Source organism: Lepus europaeus, chromosome 6, assembly GCF_033115175.1.
Source record: "Lepus europaeus isolate LE1 chromosome 6, mLepTim1.pri, whole genome shotgun sequence".
NCBI classification, from domain to species: Eukaryota; Metazoa; Chordata; class Mammalia; order Lagomorpha; family Leporidae; genus Lepus; species Lepus europaeus.
The window spans coordinates 88,236,763-88,260,308 of record NC_084832.1 but is presented as its reverse complement, the minus strand read 5'-3'; the positions used below and the strand labels follow the sequence as shown (position 1 = coordinate 88,260,308).

The window sequence follows — 23,546 nt, the reverse complement described above, 5'->3', positions numbered from 1 at the left end:
ATATTAAAATAAATTTCAACAGTTTGTTAACACCATATGGTAGAATTTTTCTTACATGGTTGTATTATCCAAATTAAGCTGCCTGAACTACTGAAGAAGCACATCTTAAATCCCTTACTTTTCTTAATATGTCAACCAAATTTTCACAGATAAGTCCAACCAAAGGGGAAAAAATGCTTTAGAATTATGGTAGCTAAGAAGACGAAGTAGGCAGTAAATCAAGTGGCCAGAAACCTGAAAGAATTCTAAATCTCTGTTATTCATTAAGAAATTATCAATGGTAACATCACTTCAAAATGGACTGTCATGTTGCCTAGCCTTTTAAATTTGACTGTAGAGTTATATGGTTTAAGAGGACTTTTCAGGATTCAAAAAAAGTTTAGCTTTCTAAAATGTGTTGTTTCTTCTTTAATCATTGAAAGCAAAAAGACAAAAATTAATGTGTGATGTAGACAAATAATGTAAGTCAAAAATGGTTATGAGATTTCACACATGAAATGGGGCAAGTGAGATTGAAAGTAGACCTTACAAACATTGTATCATCTTTGTGTTTAGAACTGGAATTCTCTGGTTTCTAATTTTGATTTAAGGATATTGGCTGAAACTGCAAGCCTTTATTTTTTCTAAATATTACTTGTTTGTTTTGTATTTTAAATGATTTTTCTTTCTTAGTACAGGTTCACTTCTACCAAGGAATGTAAGTACTAAATAATGTTTCTTTTTTGCTTTAGGTAAAACTTTAATCAAGAAGCTGACAAAAAAGGTAAGAAAAATACAGGGGTTTTGGTTTGTGGTAAAATAGAAAATGAACTTTTATAAGCACAAATGAAAGATCTTAATATGTGTATTCAAAGGATATCCAGGATGCACTGGCAGGAATCCAAACAGCCGGTCATGGCTCAACATTTTTCAGAGACCTCGGCGATAAAGGTAATTGTGATTTAATGCTAAATTTCTAGGTACGTGTTGTTGTATTTAACTGAAATAATATTAGGGAGTAAAGGGATAAGATTTGCACCACGTTATTTAGTAGGTGTTTTTAAAATATACATTAAGTAGGAGATAACTTTCTCCAAACTCAGCAATTAAAGATAAAATCTTAAAATATTGATGTGAATTAAAACCTAAGGAGAGAAGGAGGCAGAGTAAAAGGTAAGATCAGAGATAAGTTTATAAAGTAAGAAATAAGTGAGTAGGAAGATGAGAAGGCCTACACAAGAGTGAGAAGAGCACCAGGAGAGTGGCAAGATGGCAGAATAGGAAGGGAGCACATTGATAGTCCGGGGAGAGACAGTTTATTAAAAGTGGAGATACTGCAGGTTCAAGGAAGAGTAGGGGAAGAAACAGCAAAGGAAACTCTTCCGGAACTAGTGATTCACAGTGGACCTGCGTGGAGAGCGTGGGAGCCCAAGTTCGGGACACCAGCAGCAGACTCAACACACCAGCGCTGGAATGCGAGGTGAGCTGAACCTCAATAGCCCCAGACATCAGCGGGAAAGTGGAAAGAGGAGACTAGAGGGAACGAGGCTTGAAACTCTGTGGGGAAAAGTTCACCAGGCTAACTAGAAGAGAGAGAGAGAAAAAAAAAAGTGACCGATACAGACACGAGTTTCTCTCTCTCTCCGCTCACCTCTCAAAGGCGAGCAAGACAAAGAGCAGGCGCCATTTTGGACATACGTCATAAGCAGGGCGACCTCAGGTCTGCACCGGCCCTGAGCCTAGCAGAAACACCTGACTCTGGGGGGAGGGGTGAAATAACAGGAGATTAGGATTTAATGAATGTGTGGTGCTAATGAACTGAGACTGTGAAAAAAGAGACGGTGGGGAAGAGAACTCACGGAATTCACCTGAGTACTCTCCAGAGACACTACAATCCAGTAACCTTGGCAACCCAGTGGGAGTCTGTAGGAGAACTGGAGCCCACACTGAGGGCAGCACAGATTCCCTGTGTGGTCCTTGGAAAGAGCTTCCGATCTCTGGCTCCTGTGGGTATATCATTCGCCTGCTAACTGCCTCCAATTCTGTTCAGCTGTGTGGAATTACTTCCCTTTTGAATCAAAAAAAAAAAAAGAGAGAGAGAGAGAGAGATTTACCACGCCTAACCTGGGAGTGTCACCTTTGACACACCCTCAACCCTGAGGAACCACAGCTCTCAGGCCACACCCATCTCAAGTCTCTAAGGCTCCATCGAAAGCAGACAGTCCACTTATTCTAGAGTCACAGTATAAAAAGAAAAAAACACCACAGTGAAGAAACCAAAGAATATCTCCAATATGTCAAACAACAGATGCAAAAACCAAGGTAACAAGAACAAGGAAGACACTATGACACCCCCAAATGAAAAAGACACCCCAATTCAAGATTTTGAAGATGATGAGATAGAAGAAATGCAAGAAGCGGATCTCAAAAAATTGTTAAGAACATTAAGAAGTTTTATTGGTGAATTTTAGATTAAAATAAATATTATCTGTTAAATCACAGTTAATAAAGACTTTATAAGGTTTTATTTTAGGAAATTGTCATTAATTTAGCAGTTCAGAGCAGGTTTTCAAATTCAGTATTTAAGTCCAAAGTACTGATACTGAGGTCAAAGCTATGGCTTTGAGATATATTCATGAGATGTGATGATGTTTTGAGATTTTAAGAACAGTGTTTACTAGTTGTGAAGACTTGGATAATATTTACAGATATAAATTCAATTGCTTTAGGGTTTTTTGTTTTGTTTTGTTTTGTTTTGCTTTTTTGTTTAGGTTTTGATGTTTTTTTGAAGGAAGGAATGATGGGGAGAATTTAATAGTAATTTTGACCTAATGGCAGAACATTAGAACCAGAAAAGTTAATGTGGTTTTTGTGTAAAACACTGTATAAATACATGATTTTGGAAATTCTGCTAAGAATTGTATTCAAGTAAAAGTCATAAAATAAAGACTGAAAAAACAGTTTAAACCATATTAAGAAAAATAGATTTGAGAGAAGAGCAATTCATCATTATTACTTACAAGTAGGGCCCATTTCAAGTACCTTAGAAATATATTTTACTTAGCCGGCGCCGCGGCTCACTAGGCTAATCCTCCGCCTTGCGGTGCCGGCACACCGGGTTCTAGTCCTGGTCGGGGCACCGATCCTGTCCCGGTTGCCCCTCTTCCAGGCCAGCTCTCTGCTCTGGCCTGGGAGTGCAGTGGAGGATGGCCCAAGTCCTTGGGCCCTGCACCCCATGGGAGACCAGGAGAAGCACCTGGCTCCTGCCATCGGATCAGTGTGGTGCGCCGGCCGCAGCGCGCCTACCACGGTGGCCATTGGAGGGTGAACCAATGGCAAAGGAAGACCTTTCTCTCTGTCTCTCTCTCACTGTCCACTCTGCCTGTCAAAAAAAAAAAAAAGAAAAAGAAATATATTTTACTTATGAAATGAAGTAACTATACAGCCTTATCCCCTGCATTCATTAACCTTCCAAACCATTGATAGTGCCTAGGATGCTGTCTGTTGCATTTGTATGGCATACCTTCCATACCATGACATTACCTGTTCAACATCTGCACCTTTGTCAGCTGTCCCACTCTGTGAAAGTAATTTCTGAAGCCATTAAACAGAGTTCTTGCTCCTCTTTATACTTTGTTATACTATGTAATTTCTATTTTTTACAAATTCAACCATAAATTCTCAAAGAGGAAAAATTGTTGTGGTCATTTTTGTATTCCAAATTGTGTAGTTCGTTGCCTAAACCATTCTTTAGAACATAATAGATACTCATGTAAAATTAATTACATGCTACATGATCCTGATCTATTTCTGCAAATCCCTGGAGTACTTTTGCTATGCAATTTTAGGTAGCCTTTCTGTGATTGAAAGTATGAAGGCTATGTCTTTTTAAAAACACTTACTGGAGCTGGTGCTGTGACGCAACAGGTTAAGCCGTGGCCTACAGTGCTGGTATCCCTTATGGGAGCCAGTTCAAGTCCCGGCTGCTCTACTTCCAATTCAGCTCCCTGCTAATGTGCCCGGGAAAGCAGCAGAAGATGGCCCAAGTCCCTGGGCCCCTGAACCTATGTGGGAGACCTAGATGAAGCTCTTAGCTCCTGGCTTTGGCCTGGCTCCACCCCAGTCATTGCAGCCATTTGTGAAGTAAACTCTTTTCTCTCTCTAACTCTGCCTTCCAAATAAATAAATCTTACAAAAAAAAGGGGGGGGGGAGATTTCCAGTTAAAACTCTGAAGTAATGCATATAGATCTGCTTCCTAGTTAGGATTAATTGATATTATTTTAACAGCAAAATTAAATCATAAATATTTAGTAATAGTACTTTCATAAATTTGAAAATAATGCATCAACTGTCAACATCTGAATAAAAATAATGAAATTATTTAATTTTTATTTCTTATCAAAACACTTTGTTTTGATGTAAACTATTTCTAAGACTTGCTAGAAGTTCTTGATCCTAGTGAGCAACATTATCAGCTTAATATTTCATGACCTGGACCTGTATAGGATATTTTTCCTTTTCCTGAATTAGTTATTACTGAATTAGAGTTTCTACCATAGTCAATGTGGTATACAGTTATTTTGAAGGACATAATCTATAAATGCAGTCACTTAACTAAAGAAAATCTGATTGTGGCAGTACTGAACACAAAATAGTTGTTTTTAGTTGTAATGTCTTACTATGTATTTTAGAATGTGCATCTAAAATCATGTATTCTATACTCAGAATCATAAATATAATTAATAAAACCATTATGAAGTATATGCTCTGCAGAGAGGAATTAAATAAACTTTGTTAAAGATTCGCTTATTTATTTGAAAGTCAGAGTCACAGAGAGAGGTGGGGGGAGACTGAGAGATCTTCCATTCACTGGTTTTCTCCCCAAATGGCCACAACAGATGGATCTGTGCCAGGCGGAAGCCAGGAGCCTGAGCTTCTTCCTGGTCTCCCACATCTGTACAGGGGCTCAAGGACTTAGGTCATCTTCCGCTGCTTTCCCAAGTGCATTAGCAGGGAGCTGGATTGGAAGTAGAGCAGCCAGGAGACGAACCAGCACCCATGTGGGATACCAGCATCACAGGTGGCGACTTTACCCTCTACGCCACAATGCCAGCCCATAATAAACTTTTTTAAAAGGTGTTTTGCTTTACAAAAATCAGTGTCTGCATCCTGAACTGAGTTTTTCTTCTGTATCTTCACTGTCAGTGTCGAAGCTCTATTCCTTATTACAGAAGCCTATGCCTTCATACTTGCTCTAGGATTCTCAGGACTTTTCTACTTTGATGTTATTCCCCCTATCTACCATATTATCAGTCTTTCTCCCTACTGTATCATTCCTATCTCATGTAGACTTATAAAAAATCTCCCATGTTTGGAAGATGGGAGCAATTTCTCCTTTTTCTCCATATTTCTTGCCAGCTATCTCCATACTTATCCAATCTCTATACTTTTTGTAGCTCAACTCTTTGTTTTATGTTATGTTCACTTCCTCACCTCACATTCATTGTCGTACTCACTTTTACCCTCCCTTCATGGTCTCTACTCAGATCAGGGTTGCCAGTAACCTCCTTGTGGTGACATCCAACGAAATATTTTGTGCTTGGCTTTCATGACCCAAGCAGTGTTTGACAGTGTTACCTACTCCTACCTCAAAACAAGCCCTTCTTTTTGTTTATAACCCCATACTTTGTTGCATCATTTTTCTCACAGTCCTTATTGTTTCTTTGTCTCCTTTGATGAAATTTTACAAGAACACCTAAACTGGGGAATCAAACAATTAGTTCTTTCTAATGGGGTGAGTATGAAAAGGAAGGAGCTGACTTGACAAGCCTGAAACAGTATTTAGAAATTATGTATCTCACAGAAGATAATTAGACTTGCAGGTGAGATTTAACAAACTTTGAAGAAAGTGGGAGGCTATCTGGCAAATGATGACTGATAATTTTGAGGCATAAATATGTTGAGGAAGTTAAATTTCAAAGAGTATTAAGCAAACATTTCATTTTTGTGGTATGAATAAGATAGTAAGATATAATAGAGATTATTTTTAAAAACAGGTTAATGGAAGCTTTGGAAGCAGCAGTGAGACTTGAAGGTCGGGTAGAAAGTGATTCCTGTTTAATTGCAGTCTGATTTTTCATACAGGAGAATAACAAACTTGTAGATATATCTTTAGTCTCTTCTTGAAAGTAAGAGCAGTGTTCTTCTCACTTGGCCTCTGCTTGCAGCAGGATTTAGGGAACGAGGTTGGTATTTGCACTTGAGGAGTTGGGAGAGGTAATTTCACCTCCTCCTGGTGGGCATCAGATAATTCTGTTAGAATGAAGTCACGTGGAAATCAGGATTCTCTGTAAGAAGCAATGGCAATGTGAGTTTCTTTACCAACTTTTTTCTTCCTTATCGTATAGAAGATGGCTGCTTCTGGGCCGGCACCGTGGCTCAATAGGCTAATCCTCCGCCTAGCGGCGCCGGCACACCAGGTTCTAGTCCCAGTCGGGGCACCGATCCTGTCCCGGTTGCCCCTCTTCCAGGCCAGCTCTCTGCTGTGGCCAGGGAGTGCAGTGGAGGATGGCCCAAGTCCTTGGGCCCTGCACCCCATGGGAGACCAGGAGAAGCACCTGGCTCCTGCCATCGGATCAGCGCGGTGCACCGGCCACAGCGCGCTACCCCGGCAGCCATTGGAGGGTGAACCAATGGCAAAGGAAGACCTTTCTCTCTGTCTCTCTCACTGTCCACTCTGCCTGTCAAAAATTTAAAAAAAAAAAAGAAGATGGCTGCTTCTATACGATAAGGGGGAAAAAAAGATACATATTTTCACTAAGAAAGATTGTCAGTAACTTCTTTTATATTTTTTAAACTTTCAATAACAGAATCTTTCAAGGAGATAAGTACATCAGCCTGCTCACACATTTTCCTCATTGGATAATTCTCTCACTGTTCTTTTCATAAGTTGGAGAATTATTCTTAGAATTAACAGGGGCATTAATCATACATTTCCGCATTTCTTGAAGGGGAATTAAAACCCACTGTTTCTGCATGATTGGGAGAAGGACTTCATGAAAAACTATTTAAAAATAAATAGAAAGTGAAAGTCCACAGTAGAAAGTATGTTTTGTTTCCTTAGACAAAATCCACTAGGATATTGATGTATGAAATAGGGGGAAGAGGATGATGAGGGGGCAGGAGTTGGGGAGACTTTAGAGGAGCCTGTGCCGTGGCCTAACAGGTGAAGCCAGCAACCTGCAGTGCCAGCATCCCATACGGGTGCCAGTTTGGGTCCCAGCTGCTCTACTTCAGATCTAGCTCTCTGCTATGGCCTGGGAAAGCAGTGGAAGATGGCCCAAGTCCTTGGGCCCCTGCACCCATGTGGGAGACCTGGAAGAAGCACCTGGCTCCTGGCTCCTGGTTTCAGATTGGCACAGCTCGCTCGCTCGCTCTCTCTCTCTTCCTCTCTTTCTATCTCTGAATAACTCTGACTTTCAAATAAATAAATACATACATACATATACACATACATACATAAATAAATAAGGACCCAGAAGCAGTAAATGACTATAAGCATGGATAACACATTCATGGATAGCATTCATTTCACATGAGATGAGAGCTGAAGGAAATAAAAAGTGTACACTGTGTAGGGACCAGCATTGTGGGTCAAGTTGAATAAAGCGGCTGCCCGCGACAATAGCATCTCAAGTGGGTGCCAGTTAATGTTCTGGCTGCTGTACTTCTGACCAGCTCCCTGATAATGGCCTCAGAAAAGCAGCAGAAAGTGGCCCAAGTGTTGGGGCCCCTGCCACCCACATAGGAAACCTGGAGGAAGCTCCTGGCTCCTGGGTCCTGGCTCCAGCCTAGTCCATCCCTGGCCATTGTGGTCATCTGGGGAATAAATCAGCAGATGGAAGATCTCTGTCTTTACTTCTCTTTCTGTAATTCTTATTTTCAAATAACTTTTTTTAAAAAAAAAAAAGTACGTGTGTAGCTACAGGAAGAAATTCAATTTACCTTTGTACAATTCAGACAAAAGTATGTAAAGGCCTGGCAGGGAAATTAGGACTACATGATATAGCTTAATGATGACAAGAAAATTAAGCGACTTGACAAGGAAAAGATGAGGCAGATGGCAGAGCTGCATAATTATGAAAAGTTAAAAGTATGATGAAAGGGAAAGGTAAGGGTGAAGTAGATCCAGTATCTCCCCATTTGTCCAAGTACTGACTTCCGTTGGCTCTGTGGACTTGCCTTTTATTTCACTTCAGCAAGGTCTCAACCCTGATCCTTCACTTTCACCTTCTCCACCCCTCCAGCACACCTGCTTTTCCAGAAACACTGTAGCTGAGGGAAGAAGGGAAGCTTCCACAACTGAATATATGGAACCTCATGTAGCCCATAGGTTGTAGATGTGTTCAAAACCTACTTCCTCTGTCAAATAGAGATAGTAGAGTCTACTTCAGGGAATGACACACATAAAACTTCTAATGCAGTCCCTGAGATAAGTGTCAGTAAAGCATCTCTTCTTATTAACAAGCCCAGGCGCCTCAAGTTCTCTTGGTTTCTCTGAAACCATACTATCCTGGTTCTCTGTGTCTCTCTCCATCACTGTCTCTCTTCCTTCTGCCCTAAACACCAGTACTTCCTGGAATCTTGCTCTTTACTTACTGCTCTTCCTCAGCCTCTTTGGTGTTAGCATCCTTGAGATGACTCCAAAACTCTGTCAGTATCACCAGCCAAGTTACCGTCCTGAGCCTCAGACTTCACTCTGCACAAAACAGGTGCCAGAGAGCTGCTTGAACCTGTCAGTTACCTCGAAGTTAATCCCAAACTGCACTCACTGTCACCATCTTCCTTCTAAGCTAGCTCATTCTATAGTCTTGACCTCATTTGATAGTAACACCTCTCACCCAGCTCACCCAAACCCAGGAAATATATTGTAACCTCCCCTACCATCCTTCACATGTAATAAAACACAAAGTCTTTACAAATTTGTTCCTAAACATTGAATTCATCTTCTCTTTTCTCTTCCTGTAGAAAACTTAATCATGTAATAGACAAAATCTAACCCCCTTAGTCTTTAAGCTTTTTGTGGCCTGTGCCTTACATAAACTTCCCTTCTGTCTTCTCATAACCATTTTATACACAGTGTGCTATGTCTGCTTATGTTTGTGTGCGTTGCACAAACTGTTCACCTTGCCTGTGCTATTCTGTCTCCTATTTTTTTATTATATTTTTAAAAGATTTTTTTTAGTTATAGAGAGGGAAAGATGGGGAGAGGGAGAGTGATAATGAGAGAGAGAAATCTTCCATCTATTGGTTCACTCCCCAGATGGCCAGGCAGGAGCCAGGAACTTCTTCCACATCTCCTACATGAGTATCAGGGGCCCAGGCACTTGGGCCATCTCCTGCCTCTTTTCCCAGCCATTAATAAGGAGCTGGGTCAGAAGTAGAGCAGCTGGAAGACAAACCGGCACCTGTATGGGATGTTAGCGGCTTTACCCATTGTGGCACAATACAGCCCCTCTCTCTCCTACTTTCTAAGCTACCCTATCCTGCTACCCTTCTGGTAAGTTGGATAATTAGCCTTTGCTTCACTTCTATGAACTTTTTTTGTCTTCCTCAATAAGAAAGAGTTCCTTCCCCTACTGTGTTTTTACTATTTATGTATACTCTCCAACCATATCTTATTACAATTGCTTATTTTTTTTAAGATTTATTTATTTGCTTGAAAGTCAGAGTTACACAGAGAAGGAGAGGCAGAGAGAGAAGTCTTCCATCCGCTGGTTCACTCCTCAGTTGACCGCAACAGCCGGAGCTGTGCTGATCCGAAGCCAGGAGCCATGAGCTTCTTCCAGGTCTCCCATGCAGGTGCAGGGGCCCAAGAACTTGGGCCATCTTCTAGTGCTTTCCCAGGCCACAGCGGAGAGCTGGATCGGAAGTAGAGCAGCCAGGACCCGAACCGGCACCCATATGGGATGCTTGCACTGCAGGTGGCAGCTTTACCCACTACACCACAGTGCCACCCCCTATAATTGCTTGTTTATATGTCAGCTACTGACCTCTTAGACTAAGCTAAGACCATATAGAAAAAAAAAAATAGTGTAGGGTGGCATTTGACACAGCAGTTAAGATGCCACTTGGGATACCCACATCCATCTCAGAAAACCCAAGTTTAACTTCTAGCTCTGTTTTCAATTCCAGCTTCCTGCTGATACACATCTTAGGAGGCCACAGGTGATGGCTCAAGTACTTGGGTCCCTGCTACCTACATGGGAGACCCAACTGACTTCTTTGCTATTGGTTTCAGTCTGGCCCAGCCCCTGCTGTTGCAGGTGTTTGGGAAGTGAACCAATGAATGGAAGATTGCCATGTGTCTTCTGTTTCACAGCCTTTCAGATGAATAAAAATAAGTAAAACTATTGCTAAAAGAAAAGGACAACTGAGTGTTTGTAAGTACAGTAGGAATACTGTTGAGAACAAACTTCACAGTTATTTTTAGTTTTTCTCTGAAATGTATGAACTACAATTTATATTTCCAACTTATAGTAAAAAACACTAATGTGAATTTTTTATGGGAAAGATTAATGCTATATTTAGGTATTTTATTATTTACATTAATGAAGTCATTTGAAGAAGAATGTAAAATTAATTATATTTGGAACAATTTAAAATATTCTGTTTTACCACAAATAAGAACCACCAGTATTTGAACTCTGTAAGAACTAAGAAAAGATACATTTGTGAGATAAAAACATAATTGCCTACCATGTGTTATTATAAAAAAGTGAGATGTTTATTATATATATATATATTTAAAGACTTATTGAAAGGCATAATTACAGAGAGACAGAGGCAGAGAGAGATAAAGAGAAAGAGAGAGGAAGAGTTACACAGAGAGAGAAGGAGAGGCAGAGAGAGAGGTCTTCCATCCACTGGTTCACTCCCCAAATGACTGCAACTGCCGGAGCTGTGCCGATCCAAAGCCAGGAACTAGGAGCTTCTTCTGGGCCTCCCACTCAGGTGCGGGGGCCCAAGGATCTGGGCTATCTTCTACTGCCTTCCTAGGCCATAGCAGAGAGCTGGATCTGAAGTGGAGCAACCAGGTCTCAAACCGGCACCCATATGGGATGCTGGCACTACAGGCAGTGGCTTTACCCCCGCTCCGCCACAGCACCAGCCCCTGTGTATTTTTCAAACTGAGTAGAATTCTCAGTGTAACAGCAATCTCAAGGACACATTGAATATAAATTATAAGGTATTTTGTAAGACACATATTATGATAGATAGGATAATCTAACTTATGTGGGGAACAGGTTCTCAAATTGAGTTTAATAGTAGCATACATTTTAGGATGGTTCCATCTTGAAAATATTTCTAGAGAAGCATAGTGTGTTAGTCAGCCTTTCACCACTATAACCAAGTACCAGAACAGGCTAAATATGAAGAAAAAGAGGGTTTTTTTTTAAGTTTCTTTTATTTATTTGAAAGAGCAGAGGAAGTGAGCGAGAGCGCTATCTTCCATCCACTGGTTCACTCTCCAAATTCCTGCAACAGCCAGGGCTGGGTCAGCTAGAAGGCAGGAGCCAGGATCTCCATCCATGTCTCTAACATGAGTGACAGGAGCCCAAGTAATGGAGTCATCATATACTGCCTTTGGGTACTCTAGCATGGGATGTAAGCTTCCCAAGTTGCAGCTTAACCCGCAGCACCACAATGCCCACTCCGAAAGTGCTGTGTTTATCTCATGGTTTTGGAGATTGAAGGGCATGGTGTGTGCATCATGCTGCATCAGCTCAGTTCTGCTGTGGCTGTTAAGATGACTGAGTGGTGGCTACTGGAATGCATGAAAGAAGAACCACATCTGAACAGGAGGCCGAGAGCTGGATGGGCCCAGGCATCCTCCATTTATGCAGCCCTTGTGTGAGATCTCAGGTAGTCACACAGGAACTGCCTTCTGAAAGCACTCCCCCAGTGACCTAAGACCCTCTTACTAGGCCCTATTTCTTAAAGGTCCCACCACCTCCCAGTACCAACAACCTAGGGACCAAGTATTTAATCCCATGAACCTTTGGAGGGGACATTGTTAAACCAAAGACAAAATATAGCACATAGTACTGAACAGAATTCATTCATTTATTCTAGTGGCCCTTGAAGATGCTATAACAAATTTTTAAATAAAAATTATTTAAAATATTTTCCTATTTATCATGTAATTTTGAACTACTACCCTTTGACAATATGTATTTTATAATTAAATATAACGTACATGTTAGCCTGTTTCTCCTATAATTATTCTAACGTGTTGTTTTTCTTTAAAAGCATTTTCAGAGGGCAGACGCCTAGAATGCTGTTGTAGAACTATATTGTTTATTTATAATCTATCTTGTCAGTGTGGGGTGCTATTTTTACCCTGCCTCAACTCTGTTTATTCAAGATTTTTTTAAGTCAGCATTTCAAGGAAAGACATTGGAATTTTTTTTTTTTTTTCAAAACGTTTCCCTTGCATAAAGGACATGTACCTGTATCTAAAGTCTCCTTTTGGCACCAAGCCCAGTACAGTCTAGCAGTTTGGCCATTTCTTCACATTGCTGTATTCCTTTGAAAATTAGAAAAATGCTGTCCTCCATTTCTTTGAGGCTGCCAAGGGATGAAATACTTTGATCCTTCAGCTAACATTAGAGCACTTCTTCCAGGTACAAGATAAGGCAAAACACATTTAATGTATTCTTTAACATAAACATTGCATAGTTTTATGGAAAATTTAACTATTAAAGAGAAGTATATCTGCTCCAAAATAAAAAACAAGGTGGTGAAGCAAAAAAAAGTCATTAAAAACATTTAGAATAACTAAAATCAAGGGGCCAGTGATGTGGCAAAGCAGATTAAGCCAGCATCCCACATTGGTATTCCAGTTCAAGTACTGGTTCCTCTGCATCTTAGCAGGTGTTCCTGCTAATGCACCCCAGAAGGCAGTAGAAGATATCCTGAATACTTGGGCCTCTGCTACTCATGTGGGAGAGCAGGATGGAGTTCCTAGCTTCTGGTTTGGCCTGGCTGATATGGCTGTTGCAGCCAGTTGGGGAGCAAACCAACAGATGGAATCTCTCTCTCTCTCTCTCTGTGTTGCTCTTTTTAAATAAATAAATAAATCTTCCAAAATACTAAGTATTAAATCATACAGATGTAAAATCCTCACTTGCCTTACTATGAACCACTTTTGATCCTGAATCTACTTTCTTTAATTGGGAGGTGTTAAAGTATAAAAGGATAAATACATTCCCATTGCCAGGAATCTCAGACCTTGATTCCTTCCATCTGGAACACCATGGTGGCTTCTTTCCCATTGCTTCTTCCCTATCAACATTATCTAAGATGAACAGTCACACTTTAAGCGATACATTCAGCTCTATCTATCTTATGGGTCTTTCTCACTTATACCACATCTGTTTCATTAAAACTTTTTATGCATAATTCCAATACTACTCTTGGAATTACTTCTTCTACACCAGCTCTGATCACCTAATCTCTAGAAATGATTTTCTAAGTTCCTATAACCCTTACTATCAGTGTCTCTGGTATCTATCATTTTTTTTTATTTGACAGGTAGTGTTATAGACAGTGAGAGAGAGAGACAGAAAGGTCTTCCATTGGTTCACTCCCCAAATGGCCACTACGGCCGGTGCTGCGCTGCGCTGATCTGAAGCCAGGAGCCAGGTGCTTCCTTCCGGTCGCCCATGCAGGTGCAGGGGCCCAAGCACTTGGGCCATCCTCCACTGCCCTCCCAGGCCACAACAGAGAGCTGGACTGGAAGAGGAGCAACCGGGACTAGAACCTGGCACCCATATGGAATGCCGGCACTGCAGGCAGAGGATTAACCAAGTGAGCCACGGCTCTGGCCCTGGTATCTATCATTTTCTATAAACATTTGCATTTTGTCCTGATAAAAATATGCAACACCATCTATGAAGAGTTCTTGCCAAAAATTACTTCTGGATCTAACTGCCAATTTTTAGAAAGTATAGGCATTAGAGAAACATCTGAAATAAGACCAGAGAGATACAGTCATCAGATTTTTTTTCTAGATTTTTAGAAACTTTAAAGTATATATGACCAGCTTCTTCAACAATTAAATTGAAGTTAGGGGCAGTGGGGTAGAAGGGCAGGGGAATAGGGTAAGAGACAGAGGAAAGGCTATAAATTAAAAGTGATTTAAGACACAAGGAACAAAAGAAAAAATAAAAATTTGCCTTTATCAAAATAAGAACTTTTTTTTAAAGATTTATTTATTTATTTGAAAGAGTTACACACAGAAAGGAGAGGCGCAGAGAGAGAGAGAGAGAGAGAGAAGTTTTCCATCCACTGGTTCACTCTCCAATTGACTGAAGCAGCCGGAGCTGTACCGATCCAAAGCCAGGATCCAGAAGCTTCTTCTTGAGTCTCCCACATGGGTGCAGGGGCCCAAGGACGTGGACCATTCTCCTCTGCTTTCCCAGGCCAAAGCAGAGAGCTAGATTGGAAGTGGAGCAGCTGGGACTCAAACTGGCGCCCACATGGGATGCTGGCACTACAGGGTGCAGCTTTACCTGCTATGCCACAGCGCCAACCCCCAAAATAAGAACTCTTGTGAATCAGAGAACACTATTGAGAGACTGAAAATGCAACCCACAGATTGGGAGAAAATATTTTCAAATCATATATGTGATAAGGGATTACTATCCAGAATATATAAAGAACTGTGACAACAATAAAATGTACATGGGCAAAAAGACTCAGACATTTCTCCAGAGAAGATACACAGATGGCTAAAAAGTACATGAGAATGTGCTCAACATTACTAGTCATTAGAGAAATGCAAATCAAAACCACAATGAAATACCACTTTATACCCATTATGATGGCTATTTTAAAAAATCAGAATATAGTAAACCTTGAGGATGTAGAGAAATTGAGAGCCCTGGTGCACTGCTGATGGGAAAGCAAAATGTTGTAGCTGACCTGGAATATGTCATAGTTCCATTTCTGGCTGTATACCAAGAAAATCAAAAACAATTACTCAGATATTTGGACACCAGTGTTTGTAGCTGCATCATCTACAGTAGCCACATGGTCAAAATAGACCACGTGTCCATCAGCAGGTGAGTAAATAAGCCAAATATGCCATAAATGGGATGTGATTCAACGCTAAAAAGAAAGCAAGTGGTGACACATGCTGCCATATGAATGAACCTTGAAGACATGCTGAAAAAAATAAGCCTGCCACAAAAGGAGAAACAGTGTACAGTGCTACTTATTTAAGGTACCTAGAGTAGACATTCATAGACAGAAAGTAGATGTTACAGGAACTGCAGCAGGGAGGAAATCGTGAGTTAGTGTTTAGTGTATACAGGTGTGTCAGTTTGGAGTGATGAAAAAGTTCTACTGATTGTTGTGCAACAGTATGAATATACTTAATACCATACATTTAAAAATGGTTAAAGTCATAAATTTTATGTTATATATTTTTTGCAAGGAAAACCCAGGTGAATTAAGAGTTCTATCCATCAAGTGCAACACAGGAATTTCAGATCCTCATCTGATCTCCTTTTTAAAAAAAAATAGATTTATTTATTTACTTGAGAGGCATATTTACAGAGAGAGAGACATAGAGAGAGGTCCTCCATCCTCTGGTTCACTCCCCAAATGGCCTCAATGACCAGAGCTGAGCTGATCCAGAGCCAGGAGCCTCTCCCAGAGCTCACATGCAAGTATAGGGGTCCAAGCTCTCAGACCACCACCAGCAGAGAGCTGGATTGGAAGTGGAGCAGCCGAGACTCAAACTGGCACACGTATGGAATGACAATGCCACAGGCAGGTGCTTAACCTACTGTGCTACAGTACCAGCCCTCATCTGATCACCTTTAAAAATATTTTCTGAAACAGGCAATTGGTAATACTAATTTAAATTTGAAGATGATGCATTATCATTGATAATTTCTTAGGTATATTAATTGTGTTTGAGAGGAAGGATAACAGTCCTTATAGAGGGTTTACTCTGAATTTTTTATAATGAAATGATGTAATACATGGGATTTGTTTCAAAATAATCTAAAATAAATGGGAGGGGGTACTGAAAAGTAGTATAGATAAAACAAGACTTGCCATGAGTTGGTGGTTATTGGAGCTACTTTCATTGTCTTTTTATTTAATATAATTATATATAATTATTCATTATATTCTGTGTTTATTATTAGGGATTTTCATGATAAAATGTTTTTAATTATTACTTGTACATTTTGCAATCATATCAAACTTAAGATCCTTAGAAGCATTTTTTTTGGCCAGCACTATGGCTCACTAGGCTAATCCTCCGCCTGCGGCGCCAGCACCCCGGGTTCTAGTCCCGGTTGGGGTGCCGGATTCTGTCCCGGTTGCTCCTCTTCCAGTCCAACTCTCTGCTGTGGCCCAGGAAAGCAGTGGAGGATGGCCCAAGTACTTTGGCCCTGCACCCGCATGGGAGACCAGGAGGAAGCACCCGGCTCCTGGCTTCGGATTGGCACAGCGCCGGCCGCAGAGGCCATTTGTGGGGTAAACCAACGGAAAGGAAGACCTTTCTCTCTGTCTCTCTCTCTCTCTAACTCTGCCTGTCAAAAAAAAAAAAAAAGAAGTTTTTTTTAATTACCAAGAAATCATGATTTTATAAGATGCTGTTGCTATATTTATTGTGATTCCTTTAATTGAAAAAAAAAAAAAGAAACTTGACACAATCTATTTGAGCAAGAAAGTCAGTTTATTTATTGAAACATAGAGTATCACACTCAACTTAATACAATCACCAATATCCATTTTTCAGGCCTGCCAATATAGGACTCTATTCTCAGGCTCTAAATACTGGCTTCCTGGCAGTTCCACTTTCATCATGGCTTTGCATTCCTGTGTCTAACATTCTCACATCATCAGTGCCCAGCACCAGAGAAAACAAGGTAGTCAGTGAGCATTCTCAACAGAATCCACTATACCACACTCAGTGGCCCAGCTTAGGTTATCACCCACCTTTCAACCAGTCCCTGGAGCCAAAGTAATGCCACCTGTTTAATAGATTGAGCTTCTTGTCTTTCCTTTCATTAGTTCTGCAAGGAACACATTGATTGGCTTTGATCAATCAGGACCTACCTCCAGAGGTGAAAGTAGAGTCATCATACCCAAACTTTTTACACATAAGAATGGAGAAGGGGACTTGCGCTGTAGCTAGTGGGTAAAGCCGATGCCTGCAGTGCCAGCATTCCATCTCGGCACTGGTTTGAGACCTGGTCGCTCCATTTCTGATCCAGCTCTCTGCTATGACCTGAGAAAGCAGTAGAAGATGGTCCTAGGCCGGCGCTGCGGCTCAATAAGCTAATCCTCCGCCTTGCGGTGCCGGCACACCGGGTTCTAGTCCCAGTCGGAGCACCGGATTCTGTCCCGGTGCTCCTCTTCCAGGCCAGCTCTCTGCTGTGGCCAGGGAGTGCAGTGGAGGATGGCCCAAATACTTGGGCCCTGCACCCCATGGGAGACCAGGAGAAGCACCTGGCTCCTGCCATCGGATCAGCGCGGTGCACCTGCCGCAGCACACCGGCCGCAGCGGCCATTGGAGGGTGAACCAACGGCAAAGGAAGACTTTTCTCTCTGTCTCTCTCTCTCTCACTGTCCACTCTGCCTGTCAAAAAAAAAAAAAAAAAAAAAAAAAGATGGCCCAAGTGTTTGAGCCCCTGCACCCACATGGGAGACCTGGAAGAAGCTCCTGGCTCCTGGCTTCGGAGCAGCACAACTCCAACCGTTGCAGCCAACTTTTGGTATACTCAAATCTGTGTTACGCTACTGAATTTATGAATTTGCTTCACTTGAATATTGTGAATCATAAAACTTAAGTAGAAAATACGTAAAGTGTCATGCAAACAAATCTTGTGGATACATGTTATTTGCTAGCCAGTATCTATTCTCCCCTATTAGTAAGTATTTTCCAGTAAAACAAAGCCAATATTTTTATCTTTTTTAAAGATTTATTGGGGCCGGCGCTGTGGCACAGTGGCTTAACGCCCTGGCCTGAAGCGCCGGCATCCCATGTGGGTGCTAGTTCTGGTCCCGGCTGCGCCTCTTCCAATCCAGCTCTCTGCTATGTCCTGGGAAAGCAGTAGAGGATGGGCCAAGTCCTTGGGCCCCTGCATCCGTGTGGGAAACCCAGACGAAGCTCCTGGCTCCTGGCTTCCTTTGGCCATTGTGACCATCTGGGGAGTGAAGCAGAGGATGGAAGACCTCTCTATACCTCTACCTCTCTCTGTAACTCTGTTTTTCATTTAAAAGATGGAGTTTCAGAGGCAGAGGGAGAGAGAGGTCTTCCATCTACTGATTCACTCCCCAAATGGCTGCAACAGCCTGAGATAAGCCAATCCAGAACCAGGAGGCAGGAGCTTCTTCTGGTCTCCCATGCATGTATAGGGGCCTAAGCACTTGGGACATCTTCTGCTCTTTCCCAGGAGCATTATCAGGGATTTGGATCAAAAATGGAGCATCTGGGACTCAAAATGGCACCCATATGGGATGCTGACACTTAGGGCAGCAGCTTTACCTGCTACACCACAGAGCTGGCCCCAAAACCAATATTTTTAAAGACTTAATATGAGACATTGGCTGATGCCGTTGTGGAGACTTAGAAGGCCCATGCATTGCCACCTGTAAGCTAGACACGCAGAAAGATTAGTGAAACATAATGCAGTCCCAGTCTGAAGGCTGAGAACTAGGGGGAATAAATCTCAGAGGACAAAGGATAAAATGAGATGCCCCAGCTTAAACAGTGAGGCATGAAAAAGGGGTTAATTCCTCCTTCCTCTGCTTTTTTGTTTCACTGAGTGTATGATGCCCACCCACACTGGGGAGGGCAACCTGCTTTACCTCATCTACCAATTTAAATGCTAATCTCAACTGGAGACACCATCATAGACACACAGAGAAATCTGGGAACTCAGTGGCCCAGTCAAGTTAACACTTGAAATTAATAATGATCCCTCCTCACTAGTAATAGTAACCTAATGAGACGGCGTCATTTCAGTATTAGGACTATACTTATAATATTGTTATAAAAATTTTCCACTGTACCTAAGAGAAGCAATTAAAACATTTTTAATTAGATGAAGTTGCATTGTTACTACCTCTGTATGATTACTACCATACCATCTAAAGCTTATTTTCAAATATGTTTTTATTTTTATCTCTTTCAGGGCTTATTTCATATACTGAGTATCTTTTCTTGCTTACCATCCTCACGAGTAAGTATCCCATGTATGGAAACTCTGTTCTTTTTAAGCAAGATTTTTGTATGTTTGGGATTTATGTCTTTATCATTAAATATATTAATGGTTCTTTGATTTTGTATCTACAAAATGATGGTGTTGGGTTAGATTATCCTCCATCTACCTCCCATGCAGTATGGCACCTATAACTTTGCCTGCTTAATAGAAGGCTTGTTGAACAGAAGAATTAGAGTTAAATTTTGCTTAGGAATATTAAAAACACTCTGCTTAGACTTTACAGAATTTCTGCCCAAAAAGTTTGAAAATCACACTAAGCCAGGAAAGAGTGAGAAACTTTTATAGAGTAGAGAAACTAAGGAAACATACCAACCTGCACAACATGTGTCTTATATTTGATATTAGAATAGAAAAACAGCATTAATGAAAAAGCATGAAATCCAAACAGAACTGATAGTTTAGTTAATAATGCTATACCAATATTATTATCTTAGTATTGATAAATATTCTATGGTTATGTAAGATGTTAACATCAGAGGAAGCTGGATGAAGGGAGTATAGGTACAACATTTCTGTAGATTCAAAATGATTACAAAATAAAACTTTTTTAAAAAAAACTTACTCTGAGATAGGGAGGTATAGAGTAATAGTCAATATGAAAATGGGTGGATACTATAAGCATTTATCAAAGCCCCTACTAAAACTAAAGAAATAACTCAAGTTCTCTAGTTTTTCATTGAACCTCCAAACACTAAATAGCAGAACAACACATCTTGGAAGGGTGCTGGACTAGGCGAGGAAAAAGCCTTCATCTTAAAAATTGTTTTCTGGAGAGAATATTCCCTTTGTTGAGGTACTTATTATATAGTAGTTTATTTCAAAGTTGAAGATCTATCTCCTACAGATAATTTATATTTTATCTGCATTTAAATAATATTCATTTTTCGTTTCATTGCAGAACCCCATAGTGGATTTCATGTTGCTTTTAAAATGCTGGATGCAGATGGTAATGAAATGATTGAGAAAAAGGAATTTTTTAAGGTAAGTAGATACTGGTTCTTTTCACTTTCTCATCAAACACCTGGATGCTTGGGTGATAATTCTACATTTCCATCCAAATCAAAATTCTATTCACTTTACATATGAAATGTCAAAAGTAATTTATACATTCAAAAATACGGAGTTTTCTATAATATGACCTTGAGGAAACCAAAGCATCAGATTCTATAAATAGAAATAATTGTTTTTTAAATATTTATTTGTTTATTTGAAAAGCAGAATATAGAGAGAAAGAAAGACAAAAGGAGAGATCTTCCATACACTGATTCATTCCCCAAATTGCTGCAAAGGCCAGTGTTTGACCAGGAAGAAGCCAGGAGCCCAGAGCTTCATCCAGGTCTCCCATGATGGGGGCAGGGGCCCAAGTACTTGGGCCATCTGTTGCTGCTTAATGTTTTCATCATGTAAGGATGTTTTATTTTATCAGATGCTTTCTCTGCATTTATTGGGATACTCATATGGTTTTTATTCTTCAGTTTGTTAATGTGATATGTCACATCTATTGATTTGCATATGTTGAGTGATTTCTGCATACCAGGGATAAACTCATTTCTTCCAGGTGAATGATTTTTCTGGTGTGTTGTTGGATTTAATTAGCTGGTCTTTTGTTGTAATCATTTGTATCTATGTTCATCAGTGATATAGGTCTATAGTTCTCATTCTTTGTTGTATCTTTTTCTGGTTTGAAATTAAGGTGCTACTGGCATCACAAAAGGAGTTTGGAAGGATTCCCTCCCTTTCATTTGTTTTGAATAGTATGAGAAGAATTGGAATTATTGAAATCAGCAGTAAAGCCATCCATTGAAGTGTTTTTCTTTGCTGGGAGGGTCTTTGTTACTGATTGAATCTCCTTCTTTGTTATAGGTGTCTTTAGGATTTCTGTGTCTTCATAACTCAATTTTTATAATTGTATGTGCCCAGGAATCTATTCATTTTTTTCTAGGCTATTCTATTTGTTGATCTAAAGCTCTTTGTAGTCATTACTGATGATTCTTTTTATTTCTGTGGTATCCATTGTTAAAACTCCTTTTTTTATCCTTTTTTATTTTTATTTATTGATTTTGGTCTTTACCTTTGTTTTTTTAGTTAGTTGGACCAATGGTTTATCAAATTTTTTTATTATTCAAAAAACCAGCTCTTCATTTCACTGATCATTTGTGTGGTTTTCTTTCCATTTTTGTTTATTGCTTCACTAATTTTAATAATTCTTTCCTCCTACTAAATTTGGGTTTTGTTTGTTGTTTTTCTAGGTTCTTGAAATGCATTGATAGCTTATTTTTTTATACATTTCCCATTTCTTCACATGGGCACTAATTGCTATAAAATTCCCTCTTAACACTGCTTTTGCTATATCCCATACATTTTGAAATGTTGTATTGTCATCTTCATTCATTTCCAGGAATTTTTTTATTTTCCTTGTGATTTCTTCTTTGACACACTATTCATTCAGGAATGTGTTGTTCAGTCTCCATGTGTTTGCATATTTTCTAGAGATTCTTAAGGTGTTAATTTCCAAAATTACTCCATTGTGATCAGACAACATACATGGTATGGGGCCAGTTTTGTGGTGTAGCAGGTAAAGCTGCCACTAGCACTACCAGCATCCCATATGGGCACTGGCTCGAGTCCCAGCTGCTCCACTTCCAATCCAGCTCTCTGCTATGGCTTGGGAAAGCAATAGTCCTTGGGCCCCTGCACCCATGAGGGAGATCTGGAAGAAACTCCAGGTACCTGGCTTTGGATCATCCCAGCTCTGGCCCTTTTGGCCATTTGGGAAGTGAACCAACCCTCTCTCCCCTCTTCTCTGCCTTTCAAATACATTTTTCTTTAAAAAAAAAAAAGATAAATGGTATGATTTCATTTTTTCTGAATTTGTTGAGATTTGTTTTATGGCCTTGCATGTAGTCTGTCCTAGAGAAAGTTCCATGCACTGATGAAAAGAATGTGTATTATTCAACTGTGAGATGAAATGTTCTGTAGACGTCAGTTAGGTCCATTTGGTCCATAGTGTAGATTAGCTCTGTTGTTTCTTTGTTGATTTTCTGTCTAGTTGATGTGCCCATTGATGAAACTTGAGTATTGGTCTCCCCCATTATTATTGTATTGGAGCCTATGTTGCCCTTTAGATTCACTGACATTTGTTTTAAATGCCCTGACATTGGGTGCCTATACATTTATTATGGTCACATATTTCTGTTTAATTGATTATTTAAACATTACTCAATGGCCTTCTGTGTTTCTTTTAACAGTTTTTGTGTTAAGATCTATTTTATCTGATAGTAGGATGGCTACACATGTTCATTTTTGGTTTCCAGTAGATGGAATATCTTCTCCACCCTTTCACGTTCGGTGTGAGTATATCTTTGTTTGTGAGGTGTGTTTCTTCTAGGCAGCAACCCATGCAGGAGACCCAGATGAAGCTCATAGCTCTTGGCTTTGGCCTGGTCTAGTCTTGACCATTGCAGCCATCTGGAGAGTTAACCAACATATGGAAGATTCTCTGTCTCTCTGTCTCTCTCTAGGTCTTTTAAGTTAAATAAATAAATCAAAATAAAAGAACACATAATGGGATTCCTAAATTAAGTTTATATATGTTGACCGTCTCTAAAAGTGATCTGGAAGAGTATGTATAGATATAAGCATATTAGGGAAATAGGGTAGGTGATTTTAGAGCAAAAATATAGACACTTGCAAAGCAATCTTTCAAAATTTTTGTGATTTTTCCCAGTCTTTACAATATTAACCTAATTAAAAGCAAACTTTTAGCAGTGTGCTTTTATCACAACACTCTAAAACATTTACCTCATTTTTTATAGAAACAGCTCTTTTCAGATCATTTTTCAGTGATATCAGTTGTTGCACTGTTACAGATGGGACCAGAGATAGGAAGAGAACATACACACACACTGAAAGTTCTTCTTGTGTCTGACTAGGGAATGTAAACTCAGTGAGGCAGAGTATACCTTGAACAGGAACAGGTGCAGAGACCTCAGCATGGTTTCCTTAACACTGGGTTTCTGTTGGGGCAAGGTCCTAACAGACCTAACCCACTGAACTTTTTGCTTTTATATTTGGAGGTTATATCACCATGCAGAAGAAAGTCACATGGTCTCTCTACTTAATGCTTCCAATTCGGATTCTGCTGGTTTTTGAACCAGACTCAGTTGTCTTTAAAGCTACATATTCATCCAGGCAACAAAAAAACAACTTATGTCCCAGTGTCCCAACTTCTGCCTCCAACTTTCTGATGATTC

At 40.1% G+C, this 23,546-nt stretch overlaps 1 protein-coding gene across 1 annotated transcript in view; it reads left to right on the top strand.

Moving 5' to 3' along the window:
- MICU2 (mitochondrial calcium uptake 2) overlaps positions 1–23,546 on the top strand; it is a 129,444-nt gene that overhangs the window by 62,133 nt on the left and 43,765 nt on the right. The window contains exons 3-6 of the mRNA XM_062194556.1: positions 732–763; positions 855–930; positions 19,204–19,251; positions 20,192–20,274. Coding sequence (XP_062050540.1) covers positions 732–763; positions 855–930; positions 19,204–19,251; positions 20,192–20,274 — 239 coding nt within the window. The remainder of the gene's footprint in view (positions 1–731; positions 764–854; positions 931–19,203; positions 19,252–20,191; positions 20,275–23,546) is intronic.